Below are 11379 nucleotides of genomic sequence, written 5' to 3' on the forward strand. Positions count from 1 at the left end.
GAACAGTACAGAATACAAGCAAGCAAAGAGCTTATTTATTATATTTTAATACAATCTTAAGCCGCAAATAGTGTTAAAATGGAAAATTTATGTGTGTAACTAATACACACATTTTAGTAAACAATAACTATGGTTTGTGTTTATTCTCTTTCATGCTCAGTCTTTAGTGTAAGACAGTTCAGGATGCCACTTTGTGGATTTCAGAGCTTGAAATTTATTGCTGGTGTATTTTTCAGAGAAGAAAACATTTAAAACCCATTACATTATAGCAGTAAACTGTCAGGTAGTAGAAGCATGTTTTCTGATTTCTGGTTCAATACAAACACAAGTTTCAGACAAAATGGGAAGATTTCTGAATTAAAAGGTCCCGTTCAATCAATTTACTCTATAAATGTAATCATCAAAAGCCAAATAACAAATTCATATGGTATTTTAAAACTCAAAATGCACATATCACTTTACGCTGAATCAGAAAAAGAGCTGTTGAATATAGTAGTATAGTAATTTTTATATATATAACAATTTCCGACTATGAGCTGATCTCATTTGTTTTGCAATGTTGTTCTGTTGGATAATAAATTAAGGAACAAAAAAGAAAATCTGAAGAGCCGCTTTGAAGCCAAAAGAGCTGGTTCTCTAAAAAGAGCCAGAATCCCAGAATTTTGGGCATTTTGGACATTTTCTTTTACTGTTTTCAAAATGTAATCAACGGATCGGAAATTAATCTTTTAAAAATGTTTTAAAAATGTACCTTTAAATGTATGTACATAACAAACTGTGATAATATTTAATGTGTTTTTAGTTGCACTTAATAAGCCACTGTTTTATGTGAAACATTTTATTAATTTTAGCAAACACATAAATTAACATTGTTTTTTAGCCAAACAAAAGAAATTTGACTTTTGAAATTAAGGAGTAATATCACACACCCTTAAATTACTAACATCTGCCATGGCAACCCACACAAGCGTTTTAAATGTGAACGACACACAGATGTTAATATGTATCATTCAACACAGGTCGTCAGTCAGAAGTTAACTGGTGTTCACATTTCCGCCTGGCGGAAACTGACAAAGACAAAAAAGGAACAAGATTTTCTTTTCTTTTTTTTTTTTTTTTTTACACGGGTGACACAAGCAGCAAAGGAAAAGGCTTCACCACAACCTGCCCTACCCAAGAGAGGCAAGCCTGGTGCAAATTCTCACAGTAGACCAGGGAAACATCTTCAGCTGTCTGACAGAGACAAGAGGAACCCACCAGGTCCAGTTCTTAAAATCGTGGACTGAGGAGACTGACGGTATTGTCTTTTACAAGATGTCTGTGTATGGCATGTGTGTGTGTGTGTGTGTGCATGTGGTGGTGGGGGGGAGCGTGAGAACAGAGAAAATAGCACTGGGTTTTTATATTTTGAGCTTCTTTCTGAAATATAAAGATATAGAAGTGAATTAAGAAGCTCTTTATGACTGTATGAATTGGACACAAATGATAATTTATTATTTAAACATAAAAATGTCGAAAATGTCTAGGCCTTCGAGTAAAAGTGGAGAGTTTGAAGCATGCAGTGCCACCATCCTCTGTAGTTGTCTTGTAAAAAAGATTATGATTTTGAAAGGTAGACATATTTTAGACCCAGAAGTAAAATCTAATTTTATATGGGCTTTTATTTACATGCGGGAGGTGAGTGCGTCACCATCGAATGAACAACCCAGCCCATGTTGGGTTTCTAATTCCCCTCCTGCTTGCATTTGAAAAGCGGAAGTATGCATCCATGGTGATAGTTTAAGACCGAAACAGGAAATGCTATTTAAACTTGACATGTCACTCACAGTGCATGTTTGTGTCTCCATGTTACTCAGTATCAGGTGATATTGACCATAGAGAAGAGCTATCTTCCACCAAGCAACACTTGTAAAGTTCTTTTATTGTTTCTATATAAATATAAAATAAGTAGGGAACATTTTACTCTAACAGAAGTTATCTTATGTGTGTAATTTGTGTTCATAATGTTGGTTGTTATCCTATTGGAGATGTCACAGGCTGTATTTTAGTCAACGTTCGTGTTTCTCCTGAGAACAGTCCTATCTTCAGCCTTTCCTTCACACTCTGCTCTTGTCTCTCTCAGAGTATGGCGGCGTGGGACCTGTCAGTCAAAGTGGAGGACCTGGGGCCTGATGCCCCTCCTGTCACTATCAGCGTTGCCTCTGACCTCCACGTTGGAGGGGTTATCCTCCAGCTGGTGGAAAAGACACGTGAGTCAAGCTATCTGTTTTAACCTCTCTCTCTCTCAATCACATGGGCCGACAGTAAAAACTTAGTCATTTCATGGGCTTGCAAATGTATTCATATTTGATTTTTTTCCTACATTATGCTAGATTTTAAGGAATTTTATTCATATTTTATGTGATTATTGAAAATAAAACTTTATTGTTTAGTGCAAGGCAAAGGATACATGTACAAATCTGAAAGTTGTTGTTTTGGTATTAACTTTGACATCCTTAAATAAAGTTGTCTTTATACATCACTTAGTCAAAAAATAAATAAACTAACACTGCCCATCTATTCAACACACCATTCCAGTGGTGAAACATGGTGGAGACATTATCATGCTATGGGAATGTCCTTTTGGAAGTTGAACCTCCACACCAATCTGAAATATTTTATAGTCTCCTCAAAGGTTTTCTTCTAGGATTCCCCTGAATTTAGCTCCATTCATCTCCCCATCAGCTTTGATCACATTTAGTGTCTTTGCTGAAGAAACATTTCACATTTCACACAAGATAATTCAGTTACCACATTGTTTCACAATGGGGACGCCTTGTGATGTGCAGGGTTGGTTGTTTTAATAGATAACTTCTGAAGGCTTCTGATATTTGTTGAACAGCGTTTTGTTTAGGAATATCATAATAATAATAACTTTGATTTAAACAGGTTTGTCCCATTGAGATCTGAATATCTCTTTTAAAAGCGAGACAATGATCATACAAAGAGAAAGGAAAAAACACCCAATTACAAAAGATAGTCACAATAAACATAAACATAAAATAAAACGTATGTTGACTCAAGTAAAACAATTGCACTTCTGTATCTTGAAAGTAATGGGATCTAGCATAGTCTTAAATAAAATCTGATTACTAGAGATTGAACATAAATTCAAACAAATGGTTTGTAAAGGAACCAGAGTTATTTTCCTTCACTTCACAGTTATGTTTTTTGGTCAGTCAAAGAAAATCCCAATAAAATATATCATGGAGGGCAGAGTGCTTTTCTAAAGCTCCCAAAAAGAATTAAATCATGTTGTATGTTCATTCAATTTTATAATTCAATTCCATACAATTTATAGTACAATACAGACACATTCAGCTGATGGTTTAATGTAAATTAGTGAAAGGTTATCTCTCCAAGGAAGCCTGTCTGTTTGCATAGAGTAGTTGACTTCGGCAGCAATCCCTCCTCCTGAGCACAGGGAGAGAGGAACCTCTGTTTCTTCAACACGAGGAAACATCCAGCAGAGCCAGGGCCAGTCCATCTGCTGCAACAGCTGGCAGTTAAGAGAAAGGAAAGAAACAGATAAACACAATAATGCAAAGAATGAAGACAGCACTAATGTTTGTTGACATGTAGTCTGCCTGAGAGTATTCAGTGCCAAAGTGTTGTGAGATTAAAATAGCCAGGCATAAGTGTCTGTAATTAATCCAGGTGTTTTCTTCTTGTTTTATAGAGATGCAGCGTGACTGGTCGGATCATGCGCTGTGGTGGGAGCAGAAGCAACGGTGGCTGCTGCGGACAGCCTGGACTCTGGAGAAATACGGGATTCACGCTGATGCCCGTCTGCTGTTCATGCCTCAACATAAGCCGCTTAAACTGGGTCTGCCCAACGGTAAAACTGTGATGCTGAAGGCCTGCTTCTCCAACCCCGTCTTCCAGACCGTCATGGGAATCTGCAGGATGCTCAGTAGGTTTTTTTTCTTCCCTCTTTCTGCCTTTTTTGACTCTCTTGCATATTTATCTCAAAGCATTGATGTTTATATTTATATTGTTGAATCTTGTCCCTCAGTCTAATCAAGCAGCTCTTTGATTTTGGTCATTACAAGAAAAAAAAAATTGTTTCTCAGTCTCTTTCGTGCTTTCATTTATTCTAACTTAAGCATTGCTTGGTCTCATTTCCTCTCCAGAAATCCCCAGAAAAGGTGGAAGACTGAAAATAGTTTAAAAAGCAGCCAACTTAAGTGAAATGACAAAACTGGCTTGGAAACACGAAAACTTAGAGGGTTCAGACTTTGAATGACCTGACTGATACGAATACCATAAATTAAACTGGAAGTTGACTTCCAGTTGGTGTATGAATGCATGAACATAGTGAGTGTGGCTGCAGGTGTTGATTTTGAAGCACAGGCATTCTTGGTCGCTGCCCTTTTATCCTTGTTGAAATTAAACTGGTTTCTCAATTGTTTCTGTGAATGGGCAGCTATTATCTATGAACAACCTAATTACAGTGATGAGCTCTGAAAACAGAATCCCCTGATCAATGCTGTTGATGTCCCTATGGTACCTGGAGCAGCCTGTGTTTTTTTCAACACTGTACAACACTATTGCACCTTCTAAAATTGGCCAGAATGGCGAGATTTGTTTCATGAAGAACATACAGACATTTTTCACCAGTTTTCTTTAATCATGTATGACATTCAGTCACTGACCTCATCTGAAAACTGACAGAAAATCACTCATCCATTGGGGCACTGATTCTGGGTAGGAGAGTTTATATAATATAGTTTTGCTATAGATATAAATCAAGAAAACAAAACATTTTTAGCATCAGAAACTGATCATAATCAAAGAGCTTTTAGTATTGTTAATCTTCATTTTCCAACATGACTTATCAGAAGGTTGTGCTTTTACATGGTGAATTTCTTCCCGTCTGTAGAGCAAGCTAGGGTTTTATTATGATCTGCCATTGCATTTGAGCAAAATGTAAAGAATTCAGTCCTGTTATTATTTTGTGTATTCTGCTATCCCACTGATTACTATAAAACAGTAAATCTAAACCTAATGAAATAGAATGCTTAAGGATTGCGCTAACATTCCTAAACATAAAACATATTTGATATTTTGCAGGGCCAATAAACATCTATTTACTTTCCTGATCCCCACAGACATCCGCCATCCTGAGGAGCTCTCCCTCCTTCGTCCTGTGGAGGAGAAGAAGAAGAAAAAAGACAAAGATTTGACAGAGGAGATCTACGACCTGACTGAGGTGCCCCTTTCCTCGGGTACACCCACCACATCTTTATTTTTTACACACTGAAGGCATATTGACAAGGCACAATGTCTGTTGGAAATAAATAAATGTAAGCCATTGCGCTTCCCGTTTTGAGCCTGAATATCTCACAGCAGTCTGTGCACTCTCACTTCCTGTTCAGTTTCCCGGCCCTGTCTGTATAATGGCATGCCAGCTCATTTCGCTGACTCAGAGCAGATGGAGGGCGTCTACAAGATGCTGTCGGTCACTCAGCCTCCTCCTGCTCCAGAGGTCATCTCCAAGCAGTACCACCCAGCAAGTGTGGTGGACAAATCTCACATCCACGGCAGGTATATTTGCTTCTACCTCATGTGGTAACATCGTCCAAGGAGCTCCACTTTGTAGACACAGCAACTATTTCTTCTATTTTTTTTTTTTTTTTTTTGCAGAATTTCCACAATCTAACCAATCTAAACTGAAGAAAATACCTCCAATTTTCCTGTGTGATCTAATTTTAAAAAATGCAGTTTGTTTGAGGAACATATTAGGACACTGCTAATGTCTATTCCCACTTAAAAGTTGCTAAAATTACACACTGGTCTGCCACAGCACAAAAGTCATTTTAATTGAAAACAAAGAAAAAGAAAAACATTTTGAATCTTTTTATTTCTTTGCCTCTTTATCCTTCAATTTATTTCTATGTTAACTGACTGAAGAGTTTACAAGGAAAACAATGACAATTTTCTAAAAAAAAATATTCTGGGCCCCTTTTCTTGTTTTTTACAACAAACTTTATTTAACTCTGAAATTAATTTAATGCAAACATAAACATTATTGTATATATTCACTCATAAAAACATAAACCCATACAGACTCTGTGTTTTCCCCCCTCAGGTGGTTGGATTCGTCACGTTGTCTCATGCAGCAAAACATCCAAGAAAATGACCGCCTGTGGCTTCGCTTCAAGTATTACTCTTTCTACGACATAGAACCCAAGGTTTGTGTGTGCTGTTTTAGTGCAATCATTATGTTAATAGACAATGTGTGTGTGGGAATGTCTATTAACTCTTCCATCACCTCAATCTTTACCCCGGCAGTACGATGTTGTGCGTCTCACACAGCTGTATGAGCAGGCCCGCTGGGCCATCCTGCTGGAAGACATCGACTGCACGGAGGAGGAGATGATGCTTTTTGGAGCGCTGCAGGTAAGATAAAAAAAAAATGCCTGTCCTGCTAATGAACGGGGATATGTGTAACTCTCTGAGGGAAGTGGATCATTTTGTCATGAAAGCTTTAAATGTCAAATTTAGCAGAAACTCTAGCGTTCGAGTGCAGATGTTGAAGAAAACTGCTGTGTGAATTCACGTTAAAAGCATTTTGTGTGCAGATACAAGTAATTTATAAGTACACAAGTATTTCAAAAATAACAGAATAAACTCAGAATGCCTTAAAAGGGAGCAAAATGATCAATTCAGCATGTACAAAACACCAAACGTCTCATGCCAACTGTCAAGCACAGCGGTGGAGTTATGGTGATTTGGGCTTGTTTGAATGCCAAAGGACTCATTCACTGAGTCTACTGTGAATGTTTCTGTGCACAACTGTGTCTAGAATGAAAACTGGATCATGCAACAGGGCAACAATCCAAACACAGTAACACATCTACAGAAGAATAACAGAAAAAAGGAAAAAAATTCAAGAGTTTGCAATGGCCTTGTCCAAGTTCAGGCCTGAAATGATTTGAAAGGATGTGGCAGGACCTTAAGAGAGGTTGCAAGAACATTAAAAAGATGTGAGTGACCAAATAGGACAATAATTCCTGGTTGTTCCTGTGAAAGAATTACAGAACTATTAAGTAGACTCCATTTTACATTTATTTCAGGTTTTTGATTTTATAAAACCAACACATCAGAAGCTGCTGTTAATACTTGTGGGTATTTGTGTAATTTTAAAAGCTTCCTTGTAGATACAATAAACCTAATAGGCCATTTTTATGAACTCTATTTGCCCTGACCGTCAGGTAACAGCTTCTATACGAGGGAGATACTTATGTCTCTTTCTGTCCTCTCTTACATGTAAAATCATTTAGTACCACATCAGTAAGGTGGCCCTGTCGGAGCCCCAGATGATGAGCTCCAACGCGGCCCTGGACGACCTGGAGTCGGCCCTTCAGTCCCTGGAGGTCAAGATGGAGGGAGAGAGCAGCTCCGCCTCAGACCTGCTGGTAGCTTGGATTTTAATTCTTAATCGCTGATAAAAAATAATAATAATAAAATGAAGCTCCCACCTTTGAGGAACTGAAATGTTTTATTAATTTAGATTTTATAATAATAATGACAATAGAAAAAAAACATATCGTAGATAATTTAACAAGAGGAGCAGAGAATCATCTTTTCTGAACTTCTATTCAGGAAAACATGACAGCACCAGAACTCAATGACTACTTGAAGTTGTTCAGGTGAGATTTGAAGACTGACTCTCATATGATTTCTAGAAAATATTTTTGATGAAACCAAGCAATGCGACTGTGCATTTCAGGCCTAAGAGGCTCACTCTGAAGGGATATAAGCAGTACTGGTTCAAATTCCAGGATACGTCCATCTCTTACTTCAAGAGCAAAGAGGAAAGCATCGGAGAGCCTATTCAACAGATTAACCTTAAAGGTACAGAAAACTCATTTTAATTTGAAAGAAAAAGTTGTTTTATTTCATCGAATGATGAAACTTTAACAATTTGTTAGATGAAAAGGGGTTCTTCTTTAAATCAATGTCTCCCCCTTTTGAAAGATTGTTTGTCAGTGAAACTGGTGTTCATAATTCAGCTTTTCAGCAGCTAACCCATAATTATCAGCTCTCATTGTCCTACTTTGCTTTCCTGCTCTTAGGCTGTGAGGTGGCTCCCGACGTCAACGTTGCAGCGCAGAAATTTCTTATCAGACTACTGATCCCTGCACCTGAAGGCATGAACGAGGTCTATCTGCGCTGTGAAAATGTAAGTGCCATCGTTCTGTCGTGTGCAGCTTTCTGTCTACTTATCTCTGCCTGCCCCACTCGGTTGAGCCCACAGGCACACCTGTCTAACCCCCCCCCTTCTTCTGCCTGTGGTTCATGTTTTGCAGGAGCATCAGTACGCTCAGTGGATGGCCGGATGTCGGCTAGCCTCCAAAGGCAAGAGCCTAGCAGACAGCAGCTTCCAGAGTGAGATCCAGAGCATCCGATCGTTCCTGGCCATGCAAAAGACCAACTCTGGCTCCAGCAATAATTCAGCTGCCAGCGATGAAAGCATAAATACTCACAGTTTGGTGTCACCACGTTATCATAAGAAATACAAGCCCAAACAGGTAGAGGAAGAAAGAGCATTTGCATTTCTGCATAGCCAAAATACACAACAGTATTTATTAATTTGGTTTTCAATGGATTATGCAAAATTCAAATTTTGCACTTTTATGTACTTCCATTTGGTTGTCTACTGCTTCTAGAACCAGCCTAACCACTTAGAGAAAACCAGCCAGCCATTTTTGGCAATAAGTTAATGTTTTTTGGTGTCTGGAAAATGAGCTGTTTCAAAAACTTCCCAATTGTTAAGTCTCAACCTACGGGCTCTGTACCGTTACCAAGCAACCCCAGCAAAGCCCAGCTCGTCACCTTGCAACACAAATGAAGCTTCAGGGCCTTTGGTCAACTGGTATTAGGCATTTAAAGTGAACAGAAGCTCTAAAACATCTCATTCTGAAAGGAGCTCAAAATAGGCAGAATTGAGTTAACAAAAATCTCATTATTTAAAAATGATTTTGTGCAAAAAATTGTGTTTTGTGTAACCCATAGAATTTATCTTAACCTGCTAAAGGAAGCATGGGTCGCCTTTTATCTGAATATCTGTGTCAAAAAGCATAAATGTATGTTCCATTAAAGAATTGATGTTAGTACTGTAGAGCTAAGCAACTTGTCTTTCATTTTAAAATGTAATTATATCTAAGAGGTTTGCCTGTGCCTGCTTCTCCAGCTGACCCCTCGTATCCTGGACGCCTACCAGAACGTAGCTCAGCTCTCTCTGACAGACGCACTGATGCGCTTCCTGCAGATCTGGCAGGCTCTGCCTGATTTTGGACTCTCATATGTGGTTGTCAGGTAAAGTTTAAATAAATTTGATGCTGCAGAACACAGGAGAGAGGATATTGGGGTGGCTACACCGACCCCCAAATCCCTGAAAAATCAGAAGGTGGCAGTAGCAAGAAAGTTGAAATAACAATACAAGGAAGTTGAAGTAACAACTCAAACTGAACCTCTGCTTTTTGTTTCTGTTCTGTTTTTTTGTTGTGTTAGTCATGCAGTACTACTGGCTGCTACAGGAATTTAGAAAAGTAGTTGTGCAATGAGCCATGGTTAAAACTATGTGGGGTTGTGTGTAAAAGGTTTCTGATTTTTGTCAAGCCATGGTAGTTTTATGAGATAATTATGGCACTATGTGGAACAAAATTTAAATTATTTGGCAGTTTTTCCACTTGTGTTGCTGACTGTTACTGTTATATTTATAATAAATAGCCACCATAATGAAAGTTCCCCTAAGATTGATTTGCACCAAGTAAGGAGGAAATTATAATTCATATTCAAACAAAGCTCTTTATGTTGAAAATGACCACCTCCTTACACATAACTGAGCATAAAATAGTGATGAACGACAGCAAGCATGACGAAACCATGACAAAAAGATAAATCTAAAGGTACAAAATAATGTGTGAAATAGTGTTTTAGGAACTTTGTATGAGGTTTATTAATATGAATGTTTTCTGGCCAACAGGTTTAAGGGTAGCAGAAAGGACGAGGTGCTGGGCATCGCCCCGAACCGCCTGATCCGTATCGACCTGGGAGTGGGTGACGTGGTGAAGACTTGGCGCTACAACAACATGAAGCAGTGGAACGTAAACTGGGACATAAAACAGGTCATAATACATGCTGCCACCGCAGCTATAAAAAAATTTAATTTTCCAGTTGTAAGCAGGTGTTTCATGTTTTAGATACCCAAGATTGAAGAAGGCCATGCTGAAATGTTTTTAAATTATGCAGAGTTATTGATAAAAAATATTTTAATTGCATTTTTTGTTGTTCTCCCCAAATCGAATCACTTTCTCAAACTAATGCCTCCTGCTTTCACCTTTTTGTCCAGATGGCCATCGAGTTTGAAGGGAATGTGAACATCGCCTTCGGTTGCGTGACGGCTGACTGTAAAATTGTTCACGAGTTCATTGGAGGCTATATTTTCATGTCGACGCGCAGCCGTGAGAAGAGCAACACGCTCAATGAGGAGCTCTTCCATAAGCTGACCGGAGGCCATGAAGCGCTATAATAATGAAATACATAAAGACTGATTCATAAACTTCCTCTCTCTGTGAATCCCACCAGGAAAAACACAAAGTTATGGCTCATGCCTTCCAAACAGACAGATTTTAATTTACCATCTGCTCCAAATGCACATGATGTTTAACAAAGAGAGTTGAGGACTTCAAGTGTCCAATATTGAATCCTTTTGTGATGGACCGCTGCTGGTGCAAATAATAGAGGGCCCAAAACCAGAAGCCTGGTGATCAAACTTATAGAAATACAAAGCTGACTCAGCCACTTCTCTCTTTTTTTTTTTTTTTTTTGTCTGACTAACAATAATAATAATTAGCATTGCTCTGGAAGGACTGGTATTGATAACAATACTTGACCACAGCTTTAACAGCCAAATTCAATTAATTAAAAATATACTTTCTGAAGAGACTATTTTGTCAGAATGTTGCAAAATAATTTTTTATAAGTGTGATGCAATATTCTGATCACAAATGTCATGTTAATTAACTGTAAGCAGAAAAACATAATTAAGAGGAATAAAAGCTTAAAAACATCAGTCTGTAAATTACTGAACATGCCTGTATTATTCCAGCAGAGAATTTAAATGTTCATGTGTTAACTGTTTAAATTGAAACTATAATAAAAGTGTTTCAGGATTCGTCTTATCTTCTGTCACCGTGGTCACAACAGCGCTCATTTGTTTTCTTACTGAAAGCTCCTAACCAATTATCTCAATCATGCAGAGTGTTGTGCGTGTTCCCATAATCTTGTAAGGAACTGTTGAGGCTGCCCGTTAAACCACAGTGTCTGCAT

At 38.2% G+C, this 11379-nt stretch overlaps 1 protein-coding gene across 1 annotated transcript; it reads left to right on the forward strand.

Annotated features, from left to right (window-relative positions):
• Positions 1-1048: 1048 nt before the first annotated feature.
• fermt3b (FERM domain containing kindlin 3b) lies at positions 1049-11226 on the forward strand. The gene is made up of 15 exons (XM_044126992.1): positions 1049-1297; positions 2123-2249; positions 3719-3952; positions 5151-5267; positions 5418-5586; positions 6131-6233; positions 6334-6441; positions 7326-7460; positions 7648-7694; positions 7775-7899; positions 8121-8227; positions 8355-8576; positions 9239-9363; positions 10034-10175; positions 10400-11226. The coding sequence occupies exons 2-15, from the start codon at positions 2126-2128 to the stop codon at positions 10577-10579; spliced, it is 1938 nt and encodes a 645-aa protein (XP_043982927.1). The 5' UTR covers positions 1049-1297; positions 2123-2125; the 3' UTR covers positions 10580-11226.
• The last annotated feature ends 153 nt before the right edge of the window (positions 11227-11379 follow it).

Source organism: Gambusia affinis, linkage group LG09 (assembly GCF_019740435.1).
Source record: "Gambusia affinis linkage group LG09, SWU_Gaff_1.0, whole genome shotgun sequence".
Taxonomy (NCBI): Eukaryota; Metazoa; Chordata; class Actinopteri; order Cyprinodontiformes; family Poeciliidae; genus Gambusia; species Gambusia affinis.